This window comes from Trichoderma gamsii, assembly GCF_001481775.2.
Source record: "Trichoderma gamsii strain T6085 chromosome Unknown Scaffold_42.2, whole genome shotgun sequence".
NCBI lineage: Eukaryota > Fungi > Ascomycota > Sordariomycetes > Hypocreales > Hypocreaceae > Trichoderma > Trichoderma gamsii.
The window spans coordinates 47,020-63,102 of record NW_020171379.1 but is presented as its reverse complement, the minus strand read 5'-3'; the positions used below and the strand labels follow the sequence as shown (position 1 = coordinate 63,102).

Below are 16,083 nucleotides of genomic sequence, written 5' to 3'. Positions count from 1 at the left end.
TCACCGAGGGTGATTTTCGTAATGTACAACATACAAGCTTGTTCCGCAAGCAATGGCTCTATTCGCCGTCCGATTCTTTCGTCTCCCAAGTTGATTCCTTTTTTTTAGACAAACTCTTTCAGATCTTTCTTATCCGCAAATGTTACTTTGCCATCCTCCTTTGTCAGTTTTACCTTGATTCCGGATTCGATGTCCTCTTTTGTAGTCTGCACGCTTTGAGGCTTGTTGGACAGCTCAAGTGCAGACGCCAATGTACCGGCCTGGGCATCGGCAATTTCATTGACCTGTTCGTTTGAAAGGGTGTCGACGACGCGCACGCCTCGACTTGACATTAGAATGGTGCTGGGCCCTTTGAAGTGCAAGAACAAACGGTCACCCCAGATTGTCCGACGAGATATGGTCCGAAGGCTGTAGAAAACACGGGCGAGGAACTTGTAGGCTTCTGATCCCCGCACTTTCTTCATAAATTCCATTTCGGGAATCCAAGACGTCAGAGACGGGATCTGGAATCGGAGACTGGCGCTCTTGAATCTAAAAGGCAAAGGCTGCTGCTTTGATACAGAGTATGCGACCACGCTGCCGGGATGAGCGACAAACTCTTCGCCCTCGGAGAGATGTAGTTGGTAGATCTGCCCAGGCGCCGATAGAGCCGCCAGACCACGCCCAGTCACGAATGTGCTTCCCCAATGGGCCACCGAAAGTCTCCTTTGAATCCGTGATGAGAGAGACAGGGTGTGGCCTGTCCAAGCCAGCAGAGCATTGCGCTGAGTCACCATCCAGTCGGTCGTTCCATCAAGGTGTAGAATCGAAAATGTGGTATTAGGGTTTTTGGTAGAGATCAAGGCCGTAATTGGCGAAGTAGCAGAGATGCGCTGGTAGAGGAAGGGGACTCCGAATGGGGCTCGGGAGAGAGGATTTAGCAGCGACAGTGTCGATTGTGCCTACGAAACATCAATTTGTCAATATCTCAATATCCCAGCCTTTATGTGCGGCCGCATCATCAGCGCTCTTACATTGTCTGGATTCCCCGCCACTGCGACCAGTGTCCCACGTCGTGTATATAGTCTCTGTGAAGCCGAGAGAGAAACCGAGAGCAGCGAGTATGGCGAGCCAATGACCTCGAATCGGGCATCTTTCAAGCACAAACTGTCAGTTTAGGTGTCGCCATACGCAAAAACAGCTTCTCGTAGAAGTGGCGCCATACCGGCCGAGTCTCGCAGATTTTCGACTGCGCCAAATGCATCTCCCCCACCAGTTCTCGGCGACTCAGTGCTGGGCGTCGCGCTGATCTGGATGCCTCGGCACTGGCAGCACACGTACTGCACCGAATTCTGGCTGCGCAATGCGCGCGCCGTCCGTAGCAGCGGCGAAGGGCCCCTCATTGTGCCGATTGTCGAGCTCGTGAGAGCTTCTCGAAAACTTGACGTCGAGCTGCTGCGAAGTCCGTCGAGGCGCTAAAATCCCGGCAATTCTCGCAATCAATGCCTGGCGGTCTTTCCCGGCCCCAGTGCTGGACATGGACTAGGCCTAGCATGGCTTCGCGCGCGGTTGCCGTGACAACGCAGCTGGAAATAGCTTGACGGGTACCTCGTTATGTAACGCTTTACCCCGTATTGCGGATGTACCAGCTGAAAACTCGGTCAATCTCGATGCTAATTAATCTCACATTCCACATGCGACAGATGCTCACTAAGCAGGACTAGGAGCGTCGATATCATCACCGGCTCAGTTCGTGTCCCGGCGGTTGCTGCCTGCTGTCTTGTCTTCGGCCCCAGACTCAATTGGCCGCCAATGTCGGTCCGCGTCGTCGCCAGGCTGCGGCCTCTCCTGTCCAAGGAGCTGGACAAGGACATCATTGTTCGAACCGACAGCGTCGACCCCGAGAAGCCGCCGACGGTTGTCAAGATCCCGAATCCGCGCAACGAGAGCGAGGAGTTTTCGTTTACTTTCAACGGCGTCTATGACCAGGAGACGTCGCAGGAGACCCTGTTTACTTCGGAAGGTGGGAGCTTCTAAACGCGTCTTGTGTCTTGCTGGACTATCCATGTTAACCTGAGCAGTGGCACCACATCTCAAATCGCTATTTCAGGGTGTTGATGTCACCATCTTCGCGTATGGAGTTACCGGTACGGGAAAGACGCATACGATGCGAGGAGGGATGAAGCTGGCCGAGCGAGGTGTCATTCCCCGGCTGCTTAGTGGCGTGTTCCGCAGAGGAAAGAAGATTATGAAGGAGTCAGAAGGAAGCACAGTAGTGGAGGTGGCCCTATCATACTACGAGATCTACAACGACAAGGTCTACGACCTGCTGGAACCCCCTGAGAAACGGACACCAACTGGACTGCCTCTCCGTGCAGAGGCCAACGGCAAGACTGTCGTAGTGGGCTTGACAGAGCGAGCCTGCGAAGATCTAAAAGACTTCGAGAAGCTATATGTCGAGGCCAACAACCACCGCGTAACGGCTGCCACCAAGCTAAACGCTCTCAGCAGTCGAAGTCACGCCATTCTACGGGTCAAGCTGACGCAGACAACCGGTAACATGGTTCGTGAAAGCACAGCATCCGCCATTGATCTGGCTGGTTCGGAGGACAATCGCAGGACCGATAACGACAAGGAGCGGATGGTGGAATCAGCGGCCATCAACAAGAGCTTGTTTGTTCTCAGCCAGTGTATCGATGCCATATCACAAGGAGCCAAGAGGATACCTTATCGCGAGTCTAAGATGACCAGAATTCTGTCATTGGGTCAGAATAACGGCATCACAGTTATGATCCTAAACTTATCACCACTGCGAAATTATCACTTGGATACTCTTAGCAGCTTAAACGTGAGCTCTCGAGCCAAGCGCATCGAGGTCCGCGAGATTGAGAATGAGGTCGTTTTCAAGCAGGTTCCTAGAACGAACTCTGCTACAGCTAACCAACGACAGCCATTGAAAAACTTGGCCAATGCGATCAATACTCACAACGTTAGCAGCGGAAAAACTGCAGAAAAACCAACGGAAGCAGCCAAGCCCGTCAAGGCATTTAGCGTATATACAGACAAGGCAAAGCCTTCAGGAATTGCGCGCCCTAGAACCAGCTCTGGCCTTACCAGCTCTGGCCTTACCAGCTCTGGCCCTAGAATCAGCTCGGGTGCGACTCGCTCCTCTTCCCAGACCCGTCGTTCATCGCTGAAGCGGCCCTCCGACACAGAATCAACCTCTCGACCCAGCAAGCTTGCTCGACCAATCGTCCATCAAACCCCTCAGCGGCAGGTGACTCAGCCCTCGCGACCCTCACTGTCCTCGCAACCTTCGGAAGCTTCACAGCCTTCACCTTTACAGCAAACTGTCACTGTAACGGCAGCTGAGATTGAGGCTATGGTTGAGAGGAAAGTCAGCGAGATACTAGCAGCGAGAGAAGCAGCTGAAGAATCTCTGCGGCGGACACAAATTACCCCAGAGGCCGGTGATGCGGTTCAAAGACGGCTGGAAGCTTTGGAGCGGCGGATTGAAAATGAAGAATGGAGAGAAGATGCCAAATCCGAGGGACTGCGGCTTCTACTGGCAGCAAGGCATCACAGAGAGCGCGGAGATGATGCTGCTGCGCTCAAAGCCTATGAGATGGCTCTTCCATATTTCCCCAATCAGCCAAAGCTCATGGGAAAGATTGAACGTCTACGAGCTCGTATAGAGGCTTCAGGGGGCGCATCGTCTCCTGAGAAGAGGGAAAGAAGAAGAGAACGCAAACCGAGACGCAAGACTGTGAGCTCGGCGGAAGATGATGATGATGCTGAAGCAGACGGAGAAGAAGAAGAAGAAGAATGTCAAGCTTCGACGCCAAAGATCAAGGCCAGCAAGCTCAAGGCCAGAAGAGCACCAAAAACTCTCCCCACGGAAGAAGAAGACGATGACAATTCACCTAATACTCAACGACTACTAGACGTGGTCAACTCACGGGACACAACTCAAATCCAAGGTCTTGTAGGATTCGGCGCGAAGAAGGCTCAGGATCTGGTAGGCTATCTAGAGCTGGCGAGCACTGAGGGCGGTAGCGACATTGAGACGCTGTCTCAACTACGAACGATTCCAGGCCTGGGCGGCCGAACAGTAGACCGCGCATACGAAGGATTGGTAGCGAAGGCATAAAGCCACATAAAGTCATGGGCGGCGTTTTTTATATAGAATTGGTGTGCATGTATTGCTACACTTGGATACCGGAAATGGCGATTTGCCATGTGCGTCTGCGAACGCATAATACGGGCGTTGGGAGTTGTCAGAGCAATATGAGGATCAACAGCACATTTATATAGCTGCTGTTTTGCTAATTGGCTTAGAAGCGCATGTAACAGCGAGCATCATCAAATGGATATTTGCCATGAAATAACATGCAGCCTGATCTTAATCTTGCCTTCTGGTCTTTGTGTTTACTGCCTGTGTTGAGCTCTTCTGCTTTTTACTATTGTATAAGATTGTGACGTCCCTTTTGTTGTATTCTAGCGCTGGCTTTTGTCGTTATGGAGATATAACTTTAGATTTTAGACTGGGTTTGCTATTATATGCTGTGAAGCGGGGCTTCAGATGGGCAAGTGATTTTTTGCGGCCACTCTGGTTTATTGATTGGCTTGATTATAAAAGTGTACTTGTATTCAATTATGTATAAGTTTATCAATATCAATTGTTTAATGTTTGGTTTAAACGTGGAAGTGCGTACTACCTACACGCATCAACCGTACTATATCTAGGGATGCATGAAGTTGAAACTGCATATTAACCGTATCAACTACTAGACCCAATGTCACGCTACCAACTGCCTCAAACAGCAACATCTCAATAATATATGACTAGCCAGTAACTGCCGACGTCATGTCCACAATGAATCGCATAATAGACGGCTCATACAAATGATTCATTTGTTCCCGCAGCCCCAAGTACCTCTACTTCCACCCTCGCCCAGTCCGTCCCGGATATCGCGGCCATGGAAACCTGTCAAAAACCCACGCCTCGTAGAAGAAAAAAAAAACGCAAGACGCCTCACCCAAACATGCACCAGAAAACAACTCAATTCGCCACGGTTTTTGAAATTGTCAGCAAATCAACGGAAATTAATATGTAAACTCTTTGTCAAACTTCCTTGATATCGACTAATCTTGTCTTCTGTAGCAAGTTTTCCCAAAATGTGAGATAAGTCTCATCCACCAAAAAGCAGATCACTCCAAATCTGGGTCAAAGTACACAGGGCCAATAGAAAATGAGTAATGTGATACTGTACGATTCATGACCGAAGACACGCGGACAACTTAATTAAAAATCTCCATACATGGCATTTTATCGCGCTCTTAGATGGGCAATGTTGTTCGAATCCGAGTTTCGTGTTATTCTAGATGATCTCGCCACCTCTAGTGAATGCATGTCATTACTCTTTTCCACTTCAAAAAAAAAAAAAAACTTGAGGCTTCTCTAATAGCTACGATCTTCACACAATATGCGGGCATGGACATGTACGAATGTTCACAGACACTAAGCCAAGTCTCAAGACCCTTCGGCACGCCGCGACATCGGATACTTCCTTAGTCCAAGCCACAGCCATCCTCTCCCATGTGGGAAAACAAGAAGAGGCGAACTTTGGATTTGGAGCTATTATCCGCTTTTGGAACTGATTGGTACTGATTGGTAAGATCTCTAGACATACAGCAGTGTCATGCCATTTGGTGTGCGTGGGTGGCCGTAGTGGCCGTCGACACCTACGTAATGCGCATGACGCGGCGGCGAAAGAGCTCTGAGGCTCTGAGGTGAAAAGAAGGTGTTCTGGGCCTGATTGGCGGGCGTTGGCTTACCTGTCTTTCCTGACTCTTCGTCACCGAGATGGAGACAGCTGGGGCGAATGCCGTATTGCGGCTTTTGACTTACACGTGGGATACGGGGTACGGAACTGCCGGGTTGTGGTATTCTCATGCTACTATATGCGGGAATAGGTCATCATGTGAGCAGTATGGAATACAGCTCCGGCAGCGCCGCATCGTCACTGTATCAAGGGTAATGCGTTCAGGGATCTCGAAAATTTTCGTCAATTCTTTTGGCATCTATGTACAAGACCGTATTGAGGAAATATGTTCAGCTCAACCGTCATAGCAGGCATATCATATGCTGCGTCCAGCTCCGTATAATAAAGAAAAGTAGAGTAAAGAAATATAAGAAAAAATGTATGAGGATGCTTTAAGCCGGCGATGAAGCGTATCCAGTGAAATCTGTCCAGGCACCAAAACTCATATCCAGACTCGTGAACAGAGAGGGTGTAATTCTAGAGCGGTAGAACGAGTGTGAAATAAAAAAACATATACTCTGAAGATATGCAAGTGATATTCGTCAAGACGACATGCGGTACAATCCTAGGATGCGTAGGGTTGCCATGGGATAACGTAACCAAAGGCCTCCCAAATGGTATCTTCCGCCCTTGTCGTCTGGTAATTTGAACCGTACACCATCCAATATGAAATGATTTTTGTCTTTTTTTGTAAAATGATCTGATTCTTGTTTCTGTTGTTTCAGAACCAATTTACCGAATCATGCTAGTTCGGCGCTGAACTGTTCTCTGCTCCTCTGATCGAGACCCAAAGCCAGGCATTGAGCTAAAGCGGTTCAACTTCTTGCGCTCAGGCAGTGTCTCCATGGTAGGAGTCGTGGGTTCAGGCGACATGGAGTGCATGGGAGATCTAGGAGTGGGCGATGCGCGGTCGCCGTGTAGGGCGTCGCTGCGGGATGCGTTGGACGACTCTGAGGAAGAGCCGGTGCTGTTGGGGGTTTGGTAAACGTACTCGCCGTCCACATAGACGGCATTGGAGACGAAGGTTGAGCGACGATGGCGGCGACGGGTGTAGCGTTGCTCAAGGCGGAAGAGCTCCAGCTTAGCCTGGATGCGTTCGAAGAGGCTCTGACCCATGTTTGCGGTGGAAGTAAGGTTTAAGTCGAGAGAAGACCAGAGGAGAGTCTGAGGCGGGTATCGTTCGTATTTCGAGGTTCTTGTTGCTCGTTTCAGGTGGTGTAAGACAAAAGGTGTTGAATTCGGATCGAGTAGATGTCCCCTGAGTTTGTTCGTATGAGGATTTGCAGTAACAAAAGCCGCGTGTGTATCAAATACAGGTCAAGGTAGTGTAGAATCAGGTAAAGGTCAAAGTAGAAGCGGTCTTGAAGAAGGAGATGCAAAGAAAGAAGTGGTACGTTGGCAGGGGACTTTTGGGGTTTCCGTCTGTATTAGTACCGTTGAATAAGTTGAGAGAAGCGAAGAAGAAAAAGAGTGACAAGAGGTTGGGAGCTGCAGCTACAGGGGCCCTGTTGGCTGTATGAGGACTAGAGAAGAAAAAAAGAGTTGGGAAGAAAAAGAAGTTCAAGTTGAAGGTAGAGACGAGAGAGAGAAGAGTGGAAGGTCAGTTGGCGGGCCGGGGGCAACGATACGGATCAGCAGGCACGAGGTATGAGGTACGAGGGTCGCCGGCGGAGATGACACCGGGGAACGAGGTAGCCCGTACTCTGCACCGCGGGCTTGTACCGGTACTCTCGTGGCAACGCTGCAGGCGGCACGCCACTAAAGGCCCGGGGTCAAGGGGGCGGCCACGCGCTGCAAGTACCTGGACCTTGCAGCACTCGTCGCCTGGCAGGCTGCTGTGGCCGAGCGACAGCGCGGGAGCAGCGGACGGGCAGGTCTGGATGGCCTGGGAGGTATCGCTACTTGAGGTGCCCCAGCGCTAAGGACGCTAATTGACAGAGGGCTTGAATGAGCTGCAGGGGACCCCACGTCGCTATGAGAAGGTGGTTACGGCGGAGCACTACCACCTTGTAGTGGGTGGCTACAGCTCCATGCCAGGTAAGGCGCTGGGCTCGAGGGAATAAGGCGAATTGCCAGATGCAGGCGTCTCCTGATGCTGCGCAGGACTAAAGAGTCGTGATTATGCTGAGCCTTTTTTCGGACGGATGAGTGTGTTGACTGACGGCTAGCGTGAGCACTATTGACTGCTACCTAGCGGGTAGAATGATGAGAAATGGGCTGGAGGCAAAACGGAAAAACGAAGAAGCTTGGACGAGGACAGCCAGCTGCAGAATTGACGTCTGGTGCTTACAAACAGGCCTTTCAGGTACAGACCCGGAACGTGCTGGGTGCTCCATATCCATGCCTGAATGTCCTGAAACTGTGGTACAGCATGCCTGTCCCTCTCTGTATCTCGTGTCTTGCTCATTCTCTTCCTTGTCTGCGTTCTCCATCTCCTCTTCAGCCCATCTGCCATGTTCCCCTGTCGAGTCTTCGAGTCCTCGAGTCTGATCCTGCTTGCAAAAAAGGTTCGCCCTCTTGCGGCTTCATGAAACACCTCTGCTCCATAATACGGACTCTCTAGCGCAGGGGCTTCCTCGTGGCCCGAGTGGCCGCGGCCCAGGTCGAGCCGTTGTGGGTGTCTGGGCTGCGCCAATTAAGGTCGCCGGCCCCAAGCCGGGCTTCGCAGGATTTGCCTTGGCCAGGCCCGGCGCAACTTCCAATAAGCGACATTGGCTGGTTGAAAACGGGAGTCTTGGCCGCCGTGATCGATTGAAACCTGCATGGTCGCCATGCTGTTTCTGCTGGGCGGCGGCAGGTCGCAAACTGCAACACCAATTCGCTGCGACTCAGTCTGGCTATCTGTCTACCTGCGAGTCTCTCCGTCTGCTGCTGTCTGCATGAATACAGTATATGCACTCCGTACGAGCAGCTCAATGCCTGCCTATAATTAGCTTTCGGTGTTGCATGCACGACAGTCCAGCAGCAGGATACGGCCGTACTCGTATTTGCAACGGCAACCCTGTCTTGTCCACTCGTTCGTCCTGCATCGGCGCATCCCCAAACCAAACCGCATCAGGCCCCCTCCACGACCATTCCGGTGGTACTTGTACCTGATAGCTGTCGTGCTACCTGCGGTAGTGCCTTGGAGATGCATGGCGGGCGCCTCGTTCCTGTAGCTAAAATGCTAACAGCAGTGCATGTCCAGCAACCCCTGCATTCATTCTTCGTCTCGACTTTAGCCGTCGCTTTCTGGCCAGAACGCTGGGTCTGTTGGCGACAGCATCAAAGAAGAGAAGGTCGCGCATTCGCCTATGATTGCGATTTGCGATTCCCCAGCCCAGCCCAATCTCCCCTTTTGATGCGCCGACAAGTCACGGCTCACTGGTGACATCAAATACATGGGTGCATACCATGTTTGCGCCTAGCACTCTTTTCCACGTGGATTCCAGAAGCGAGGCGCGATCTTGACGGAAACTGGGCCCCTGCACGGAGGAGCTGAGCTGGGACTCTGCAAGCAATCAGGATCTGGTATGAATGTAGAGTGCTAATAGTCCATAAACAGCGACATCCGTGAATACCTCTAGTACAGGTAGTTGAATTTGCGAGTCCTCTGAGCTCGTACGAGACGAAGTATAGCGAGGCGAAAGCTGCTCGATCTGCCCCGTGTTTGTTGCCATTGTCTCGTGTGCCTCAGACATGGCGCGAGAGGCCGTCTAGCGATCCCGTTGGTATCATCGGAAGCTCCCGAGCACACGGATCTTCCAACGATTTCTGCCTCTGCCTCCAGCTTGTACTCATTGTGCGCCCAAGCACCACTTTTTCTGTGGACGGCGCGCGGGTGTGGAGCAGCCCGAACAATGGTAGTTTAGAGGCTTAAATTTGGCTATATTCAGCTTTGATTTCTCAGGGGAAGCTAGCTTCGACCCAATACTTGTTCACGCAAAGCCTCATGCTGTTTCTTTGTGGCCCCAGCTCTTCAGTGAGCAGGATGTAGACCCTGGGTGTAGAAATTGGTACTTGTAATGTTACACTGCTAGAAACTGCTGCTATGAGCGTGTAAACCTGACGAGATAGTGGGCGTTTACTGCCTCCAGCCAGCAATGTAACTCACGGTTATCTCGTATACTAACTAGATCTCTCCCGAGTATGCATACTGGACGGGATCGGGTGCGACCATGACTCGGTTGAAGTGAGCTCAGATACACTCGGCAGTGATACACGATGCAACTCGCATCTACCTTAATATTACAAGGCATGTTCTGCATCTTGCCGATATCCGCATCAGACCCGCCAGGCACGGCAAAGAGCCGATTGAGCTCGTGAGCACTTTCTCAGTCTGGGTCTTCGCTTTAGATAATCACGGGTGTGCAAGAGCTCCATTGCGGGAAGGTGCGGATACCGTGATAGGAGCACTCCCACTGCCGAGGGCATTTTCTCGGCATATCGTATGTACCTGCCCAATGGGACTCGTTGAGATATACAATCTTAAAAAGAATATGTGAAGGAAAGAGAAGATGTCGCTACCCGTGGGGAAAGACCAAGTCGGCATGAATATGCCGTGCCATTATCCAAAAGTTTTTTCTTGACTGCAGATAGACAGCTAATACCGGCAACTGTGATAATAAACCGCCATTGGCATGATTTATGATCTTTTCATTTCTCGACGGTTTTTCGTTGCTGTAATGAAGCTTGAGTTTGCTTGATCGTGCACTTGTTCTTTCGACTGAGTCTCTTCAGTCTCTCTTGTGTGCTTCTTCAGCCCGAGCTGAACTTGGCTTTACCGATATCAAGCTTGATTCCAACACTATCTGGGTAGTAAGACTGTGCCAAGGATAACTTTCATCGTAATTGCTCTCCTGGACCACTTGCAACAAATCAGCATGCCGACTCTCAGCATTTGGAGCCTCGCCGCTCTCGTGATGGGGACAGCATCACTGAAACCCGAGCAGAAGAGCGTGGCTGACACACCCACCGGAAATGTCAATGCTGCCACAAATAGGTACATAATCGAAGTCGAACATGTAAGTCATGCTGCCGTGGCATTTCACTGCCTTCAAACTTGCAGACTAACATTTCTCTTCAGGAGAGCATTCCATACATGGCTCGTCTGTTTGCAGCACCGTCATCGAGAAACAGCACCTACTATAGACAATTCGACTGCGGTGATGTCTTTCATGGATTGGTCGTCGAGACTGAAATCGACAACGTCGACACTCTAAGCAAGTTTCGAGGTGTGGCCAACGTCTGGCCAATGAAGACTGTGCCCATGACCTCCGCCATACAGAGAGTAAAGGCCGCTTCTGAACCCAAATATCACAACTATTCGATGCATCAGTGGACCGGTGTCGATCAGCTTCACGCTCAAGGTATTCGAGGTAAAGGCGCCACCATTGCCATTATCGATACAGGCGTTGATTACACTCACGAAGCGGTTCGTAGACCTCTCGTTGATGAACTTGCCCCTTGTGCTAAACACATCTATAGCTTGGCGGGTGTTATGGCCCAGGCTGCAAAATTGCTGGAGGTTATGATCTTGTCGGTACAAATTGTAAGGATTTTCCGGGTGATAACACAGATATAATGAAAGCTGATACACATCCGAAGGGAATTCACATAACGAGAAAAGATTCCCAAAGGAGCCAGATCAGGATCCTATGGACTTTCATGGCCACGGGACTCATGTGGCCGGAATCATTGCAGCGGAAAATGAATGGTAATCAGCCAAAATACGCTCCTTATTTGCTCTCGTCGCTAATATCATCCCGACTTTCAGGCTTGTTGGAGTTGCTCCTGAAGCACAGGTTCTTTCATTCAAAGTTTTTGCCGACGTATGACCATCTTTGCTTTCCTCTGCCGAATCAACATCTCACTGACAAGCTGTCTAGAACCCTTTGGACACTGACGAAGATGTACTCATCCAGGCGTTTTGTGACGCATATGGTGCTGGGGTGAGCTTTCTTAACCTAGCCGTGCGTTCCACAGCTAACACCTCGATAGGCCGACATCATTACGGCAAGTATCGGCAGACCTGATGGGTTTGCTGATGATGCCTGGGCTCTGATTGCCAGCAGAATTGCCGACAAGGGCGTTGTGGTCACGATTTCAGCCGGGAATGAAGGCAACACTGGACCGTTTTATTCGAGTAGCGGCGCCAACGGCCATAATGTCGTGTCCGTAGCTGCCATCAACGTAACTGGAAATCCGAATATCAGCACTTCCGATCCCAACGCAGCGCCTATTCCCGCTCTGTTTACCTCGTGGGGCCCAACGAATGAGTTACTGCTCAAGCCCGATATTGGCGCTCCAGGTTTCGAGATCGTTAGCACGGTGCCAGGCAACAGCTACGAGTCTATGAGTGGGACATCCATGGCCGCACCATATATCGCAGGTGTTGCGGCGCTATACATATCCAAGCACGGGGGCCGAGAGCTACATGGTCCAGGATTTGCAAAGATGCTAGCGAACCGTATCGTCTCCAGTGGAATCAGCATTGGCTGGGCTGCTGGTGACGTTGATTCCCGGTTCAGAGCTCCTCCATTTCAAGTAGGTACTGGCCTTGTCAACGCTCTTAAAGTCATCAACCATGTTACTCAGCTATCATTCGAACCGTTTTCACTGTCAGATTTAGTACAGTTCCGACCTAAATGGAGTGTGGATATTAGCAACTCAGGGAACCAAACAGTCGCATATTCTTTTGAGCTTGAGCCTCAAGCTGGAGTAGAAATCCTAGATCCTCATTACGGGATTAAAACAGCCTATCAGCTTGAGCCAATTCAGATTGTTCCACCAGTGTCGCTGCCTGAAGACATCATATTGGCTCCTGGAGAGACGCGACAGGTCGAGTAAATTACCCAGGATCATATTTTACATTTCATAGCTGACAAACTCCGAGATTCATTTTCGGCCCACCAGAGGGTATAAGCGATGATTATCTACCTTTATACGGCGGAAAAATCTGGATAAGAGGAAACAATGGCGAAGATCTCTCCATACCCTACGGAGGTACATTGTCTGCCCAAGTTAGCTTGATTTGAGTATTAGGCTGATACACTTTTGCTATAGGGGCAGCTTACGATACCGAGAAAGCTTTCGACACCATGTTTCTGGGAGATCCTTTCATCACAGATTGGGGTGCGAATTGGACGTGAGTAGCGGTCACAGGTGCCCTTATGAGTATGTCTAATGCTATGATACAGGTGGTCTTTCAACCCGACCAGAAACCGATTCGACTTTATTGAGCTCTCCGCACGTCTCAATTACCCATGCGTTCATCTCCGCTGGGATGTGAGTATACATGCTTTTCCCTTATTATCTGTATAACTAATGACTAATTTGGCTCTATGCTTCAGATCTTCGATACATATTGGACAGAGAATCGCTGGCAATATCCCCCCATTGTCGGGAAATATGGCTACATAGGCTCTGCAGCTACAATGAAAGATGCTGATACCTTTTGGTATTACGACCCAAGCCGTATGGACAAGGACGACACGATATCGTTTCCGCAGCTGAGAGTCCCTCGTGGCTATGCCAAACATTGGTGGTTTGGCAAGCTGGCAAACGGAAGCCATATTGCGCCAGGCAATTATACGTGAGGCTCATGATCTAAACCTATGTACCATTATATTTCCAGACACACTAATATCGTCTTTACATACTAGGTTCCGCTTCGCCGCTTTGCGACCTTACGGCAACCCCAACATCTCCGATCACTGGGATATAATGCAGATGCCTGTTCGACATATCGGAGTGTTGCCACTTAATGGGACAAATTCCACCTTGCGCTGAAGATTTTTAGAGAGACGGATGCTGTTTTCATACCTGGTACGAAGTAACAAGGAACTGATTTTGGCGATCTTGGAAGATAATAATTAATCTACTTTTCAAAGGCTGCTAATGGTAATCATGGTGTTGGTCCAGCTTGGCGTACAAGACGATGCCCTATAAAAAATTGCTCGTGGTTGAACCATGTGACTACTGTGAATCCTACAGAGATCTTTTTGAGTGAATTGTTATTTAGTATCCATTTATCCATCAAGCTACCCTTATGTCTTCTGCTTCTTTATCTTGGCATCTGTACTGTTTTTTCTCGCCGCACGCTTGATCCCTGCAGAGTCTCCATCCAATTTCTCTCGATCTTCCTCATCTCCGATATCTGCATTCTCTCCATAATCACTCTCATACTCGCCCATGACCTCAGCCTCATCGGGAGATGGAAACAGTGACCGCCAGGTCCCATCCAAAACCTTTTCGTCATTACCATGCAGCCCCACGGCATAGGCATTCTTCATAGCCGACAAACAGATGCTTCGTCGCTCATTGAAGTCAAACATGGGTTTGGGATACGACCCTTCCTGACGCTCTGAAAGACCGTCGCCAGTTACCCTTACACCGGCCTGTTTTTGGTCCAAGAGGGGCATCTTCCACGGCTCGTAGATGTATTTTGCCTTTACTTTTTTGAGCTCTGGGACCCAACGGCGGATAAAATCGCCGTTTTTATCCCACTTCTGGCCGAATGTTATGGGGCTATAGCATCGGAAGTACTGCGTGAAGAAGGCCACGCAAGCAAGCCACTGCCAGTTGCCAATGTTGCAGGCCGGCTCGTGATCGATGAGCCACTCCTCAAAGACTTCGGCGCCGCGCTCCCAGTCGACGTAGCAGCCGCCGCGAGTGAGGAAGCAGGCGACGCTGTGTCTCCCGAGGTGATGGATCCAGCCTTCTTGCTTGAGCTGGCGCATCAGGGCGTCGATCCAGGGAAAGCCCGTGACGCCGGCCTTCCATCTCTGGAACCATTCCTCGGCTTCTGGCTTGTCGATGTGATAATCTCCCGTCGTAAAGCCCGTTTCTGGATTCCGCTTGGAGGGCAGATGCCACGGGATGAAGCGGCAGTAAGCGTTTGTAGCGGTCTGCGCAAAGGACTGGCCGAGGGCTGCTTGGGCGGCGAAATACATGTCGCGGAAGAGGACTTGGCCAATGAGGCTTTCTGGCGGCGTGGATGCGCCTTTGCCGAAGGATTCGACGACTTCGTGGACGCGCCAGTAGAAGAGGCGGACGGAGAGGGCGCCGAAGTGGAAGAAGGGGGAGAGGAGGGTGGTGGACTGGGGCTCGAACTGGGCTGGGCTTGTCTTGGGCTTTTCGAACGTTGCGGTGTATCTCTTGTTCTTGATGAGTTCGTCGAGGGCTTTGAGGGCGATGGATTCGCCGCCGCGATGGGGCGTCGTGGCGGGAGAGAAGCCGAGCTCTTCCAACGTCTCGATTGCGAAGTCGCCGTTTGGGCCTGCAATGGCATTGTATCCCGTATCCTTCTCCGATCTATACCCCGCGTTGAAGTCTCGACTTTTATCCGGAAAGTGCTGTTCAAAATCTACAGGCATGTCGCCTGGATCAGGCAAACTCTCAGGAGCAGGCAACGGTCTCGCAACAGGCCCAATCTTCTTCCCAGCAGCCTGAAGCTGGGTGATTGACATGGTGGGTTTACCGCCGTGCTTCTCAACGATTCCATCGCTGTCCCAGAGAGTCCGGCCTGATCGCACGATGACTTTAACTCCGGCCTCTTGGGCTGCTTTGGCAACGGCCTCGTCTCGAGAGCGGGCATATGCGTCAGTGTCTTTTTCGAAGACGAGATGCGTGGGTTTCCAGGCTTTGAATAGTTTGGGGAAGAGCGTCTGCGGGCCTTCTCGCAAGACAAATAGTTGAGAGTTTTTGTTTATTTTTTTGATGGAATTTGAAAGGTCATTTTGGCAATCTAACCTGTGATTGAACGAATTAGTATCTTTTTCTGGTATACTGCAAGACAGACAGAGATTCATATAGAGTTTTTTTTTTTTTACAAGAACTGCCACCTATTCACTCCTCCTCTCGCCTTATACACATAATGAGGATCCCACGTGAAAATGGGCCAGAGAACATCCGGCTCGAGATCTAAAGCTGCTTGAAGAGCGGGCGAATCGTGAAGACGAAGATCGGTCCGGAACCAATATATCACTCGCGGTTTAGCCATTATAAGTAGATATATTTTTTCTTTAAACAAACATTGAATTAAAAAAGTTCAATGAATGGATTTCATTTTCATTCTCATGAAAATAGAAGCACATGTGAAGAGGAGTGAGTTCACTGAGGCGTCGGTCATGATGTCATTGTTGGAGGTTGATGCCCGATGCTCTTGGACTGGCTGGAATGTCTCGATCGGGTAGCTGCGCTTAAAGAGACAACCACCAAAGTACATACAAGGCCACATGTTCTTGTGACACGTTTAATGTTTCGTTTTTCTCTTTTGATTCTTCAAACTCTGCAACAT

At 50.4% G+C, this 16,083-nt stretch overlaps 6 protein-coding genes across 6 annotated transcripts; 3 read left to right on the top strand and 3 right to left on the bottom strand.

The window, feature by feature from the left end:
* Positions 1–104: 104 nt before the first annotated feature.
* On the bottom strand, positions 105–1,382 carry TGAM01_v209075 (altered inheritance-mitochondria protein 24, mitochondrial; the record flags this gene model as incomplete). The annotated part of the gene is made up of 3 exons (XM_024550480.1): positions 105–941; positions 1,014–1,132; positions 1,205–1,382. 3 exons carry the CDS (start codon positions 1,380–1,382, stop codon positions 105–107), a joined length of 1,134 nt encoding a protein of 377 aa, XP_024404767.1.
* A 409-nt stretch (positions 1,383–1,791) lies between these two features.
* On the top strand, positions 1,792–4,129 carry TGAM01_v209074 (kinesin family member 22; the record flags this gene model as incomplete). Its single annotated transcript, XM_018801977.2, has 2 exons — positions 1,792–2,002; positions 2,061–4,129. 2 exons carry the CDS (start codon positions 1,792–1,794, stop codon positions 4,127–4,129), a joined length of 2,280 nt encoding a protein of 759 aa, XP_018664802.2.
* A 2,407-nt stretch (positions 4,130–6,536) lies between these two features.
* TGAM01_v209073 (hypothetical protein) lies at positions 6,537–6,920 on the bottom strand (the record flags this gene model as incomplete). Its single annotated transcript, XM_018801976.2, has 1 exon — positions 6,537–6,920. One exon carries the CDS (start codon positions 6,918–6,920, stop codon positions 6,537–6,539), a length of 384 nt encoding a protein of 127 aa, XP_018664801.2.
* Positions 6,921–8,016: 1,096 nt separating this feature from the next.
* TGAM01_v209072 (hypothetical protein) lies at positions 8,017–8,687 on the top strand (the record flags this gene model as incomplete). The annotated part of the gene is made up of 2 exons (XM_018801975.1): positions 8,017–8,311; positions 8,368–8,687. The coding sequence occupies 2 exons, from the start codon at positions 8,017–8,019 to the stop codon at positions 8,685–8,687; spliced, it is 615 nt and encodes a 204-aa protein (XP_018664800.1).
* Positions 8,688–10,666: 1,979 nt separating this feature from the next.
* Positions 10,667–13,574, top strand: TGAM01_v209071 (hypothetical protein; the record flags this gene model as incomplete). Its single annotated transcript, XM_018801974.1, has 12 exons — positions 10,667–10,807; positions 10,852–11,217; positions 11,271–11,334; positions 11,391–11,499; positions 11,560–11,614; positions 11,672–11,734; positions 11,784–12,628; positions 12,679–12,788; positions 12,849–12,930; positions 12,983–13,070; positions 13,136–13,377; positions 13,448–13,574. The coding sequence occupies 12 exons, from the start codon at positions 10,667–10,669 to the stop codon at positions 13,572–13,574; spliced, it is 2,292 nt and encodes a 763-aa protein (XP_018664799.1).
* Positions 13,575–13,831: 257 nt separating this feature from the next.
* TGAM01_v209070 (hypothetical protein) lies at positions 13,832–15,786 on the bottom strand (the record flags this gene model as incomplete). Its single annotated transcript, XM_024550479.1, has 2 exons — positions 13,832–15,451; positions 15,658–15,786. The coding sequence occupies 2 exons, from the start codon at positions 15,784–15,786 to the stop codon at positions 13,832–13,834; spliced, it is 1,749 nt and encodes a 582-aa protein (XP_024404766.1).
* Between the last annotated feature and the right edge of the window lie 297 nt (positions 15,787–16,083).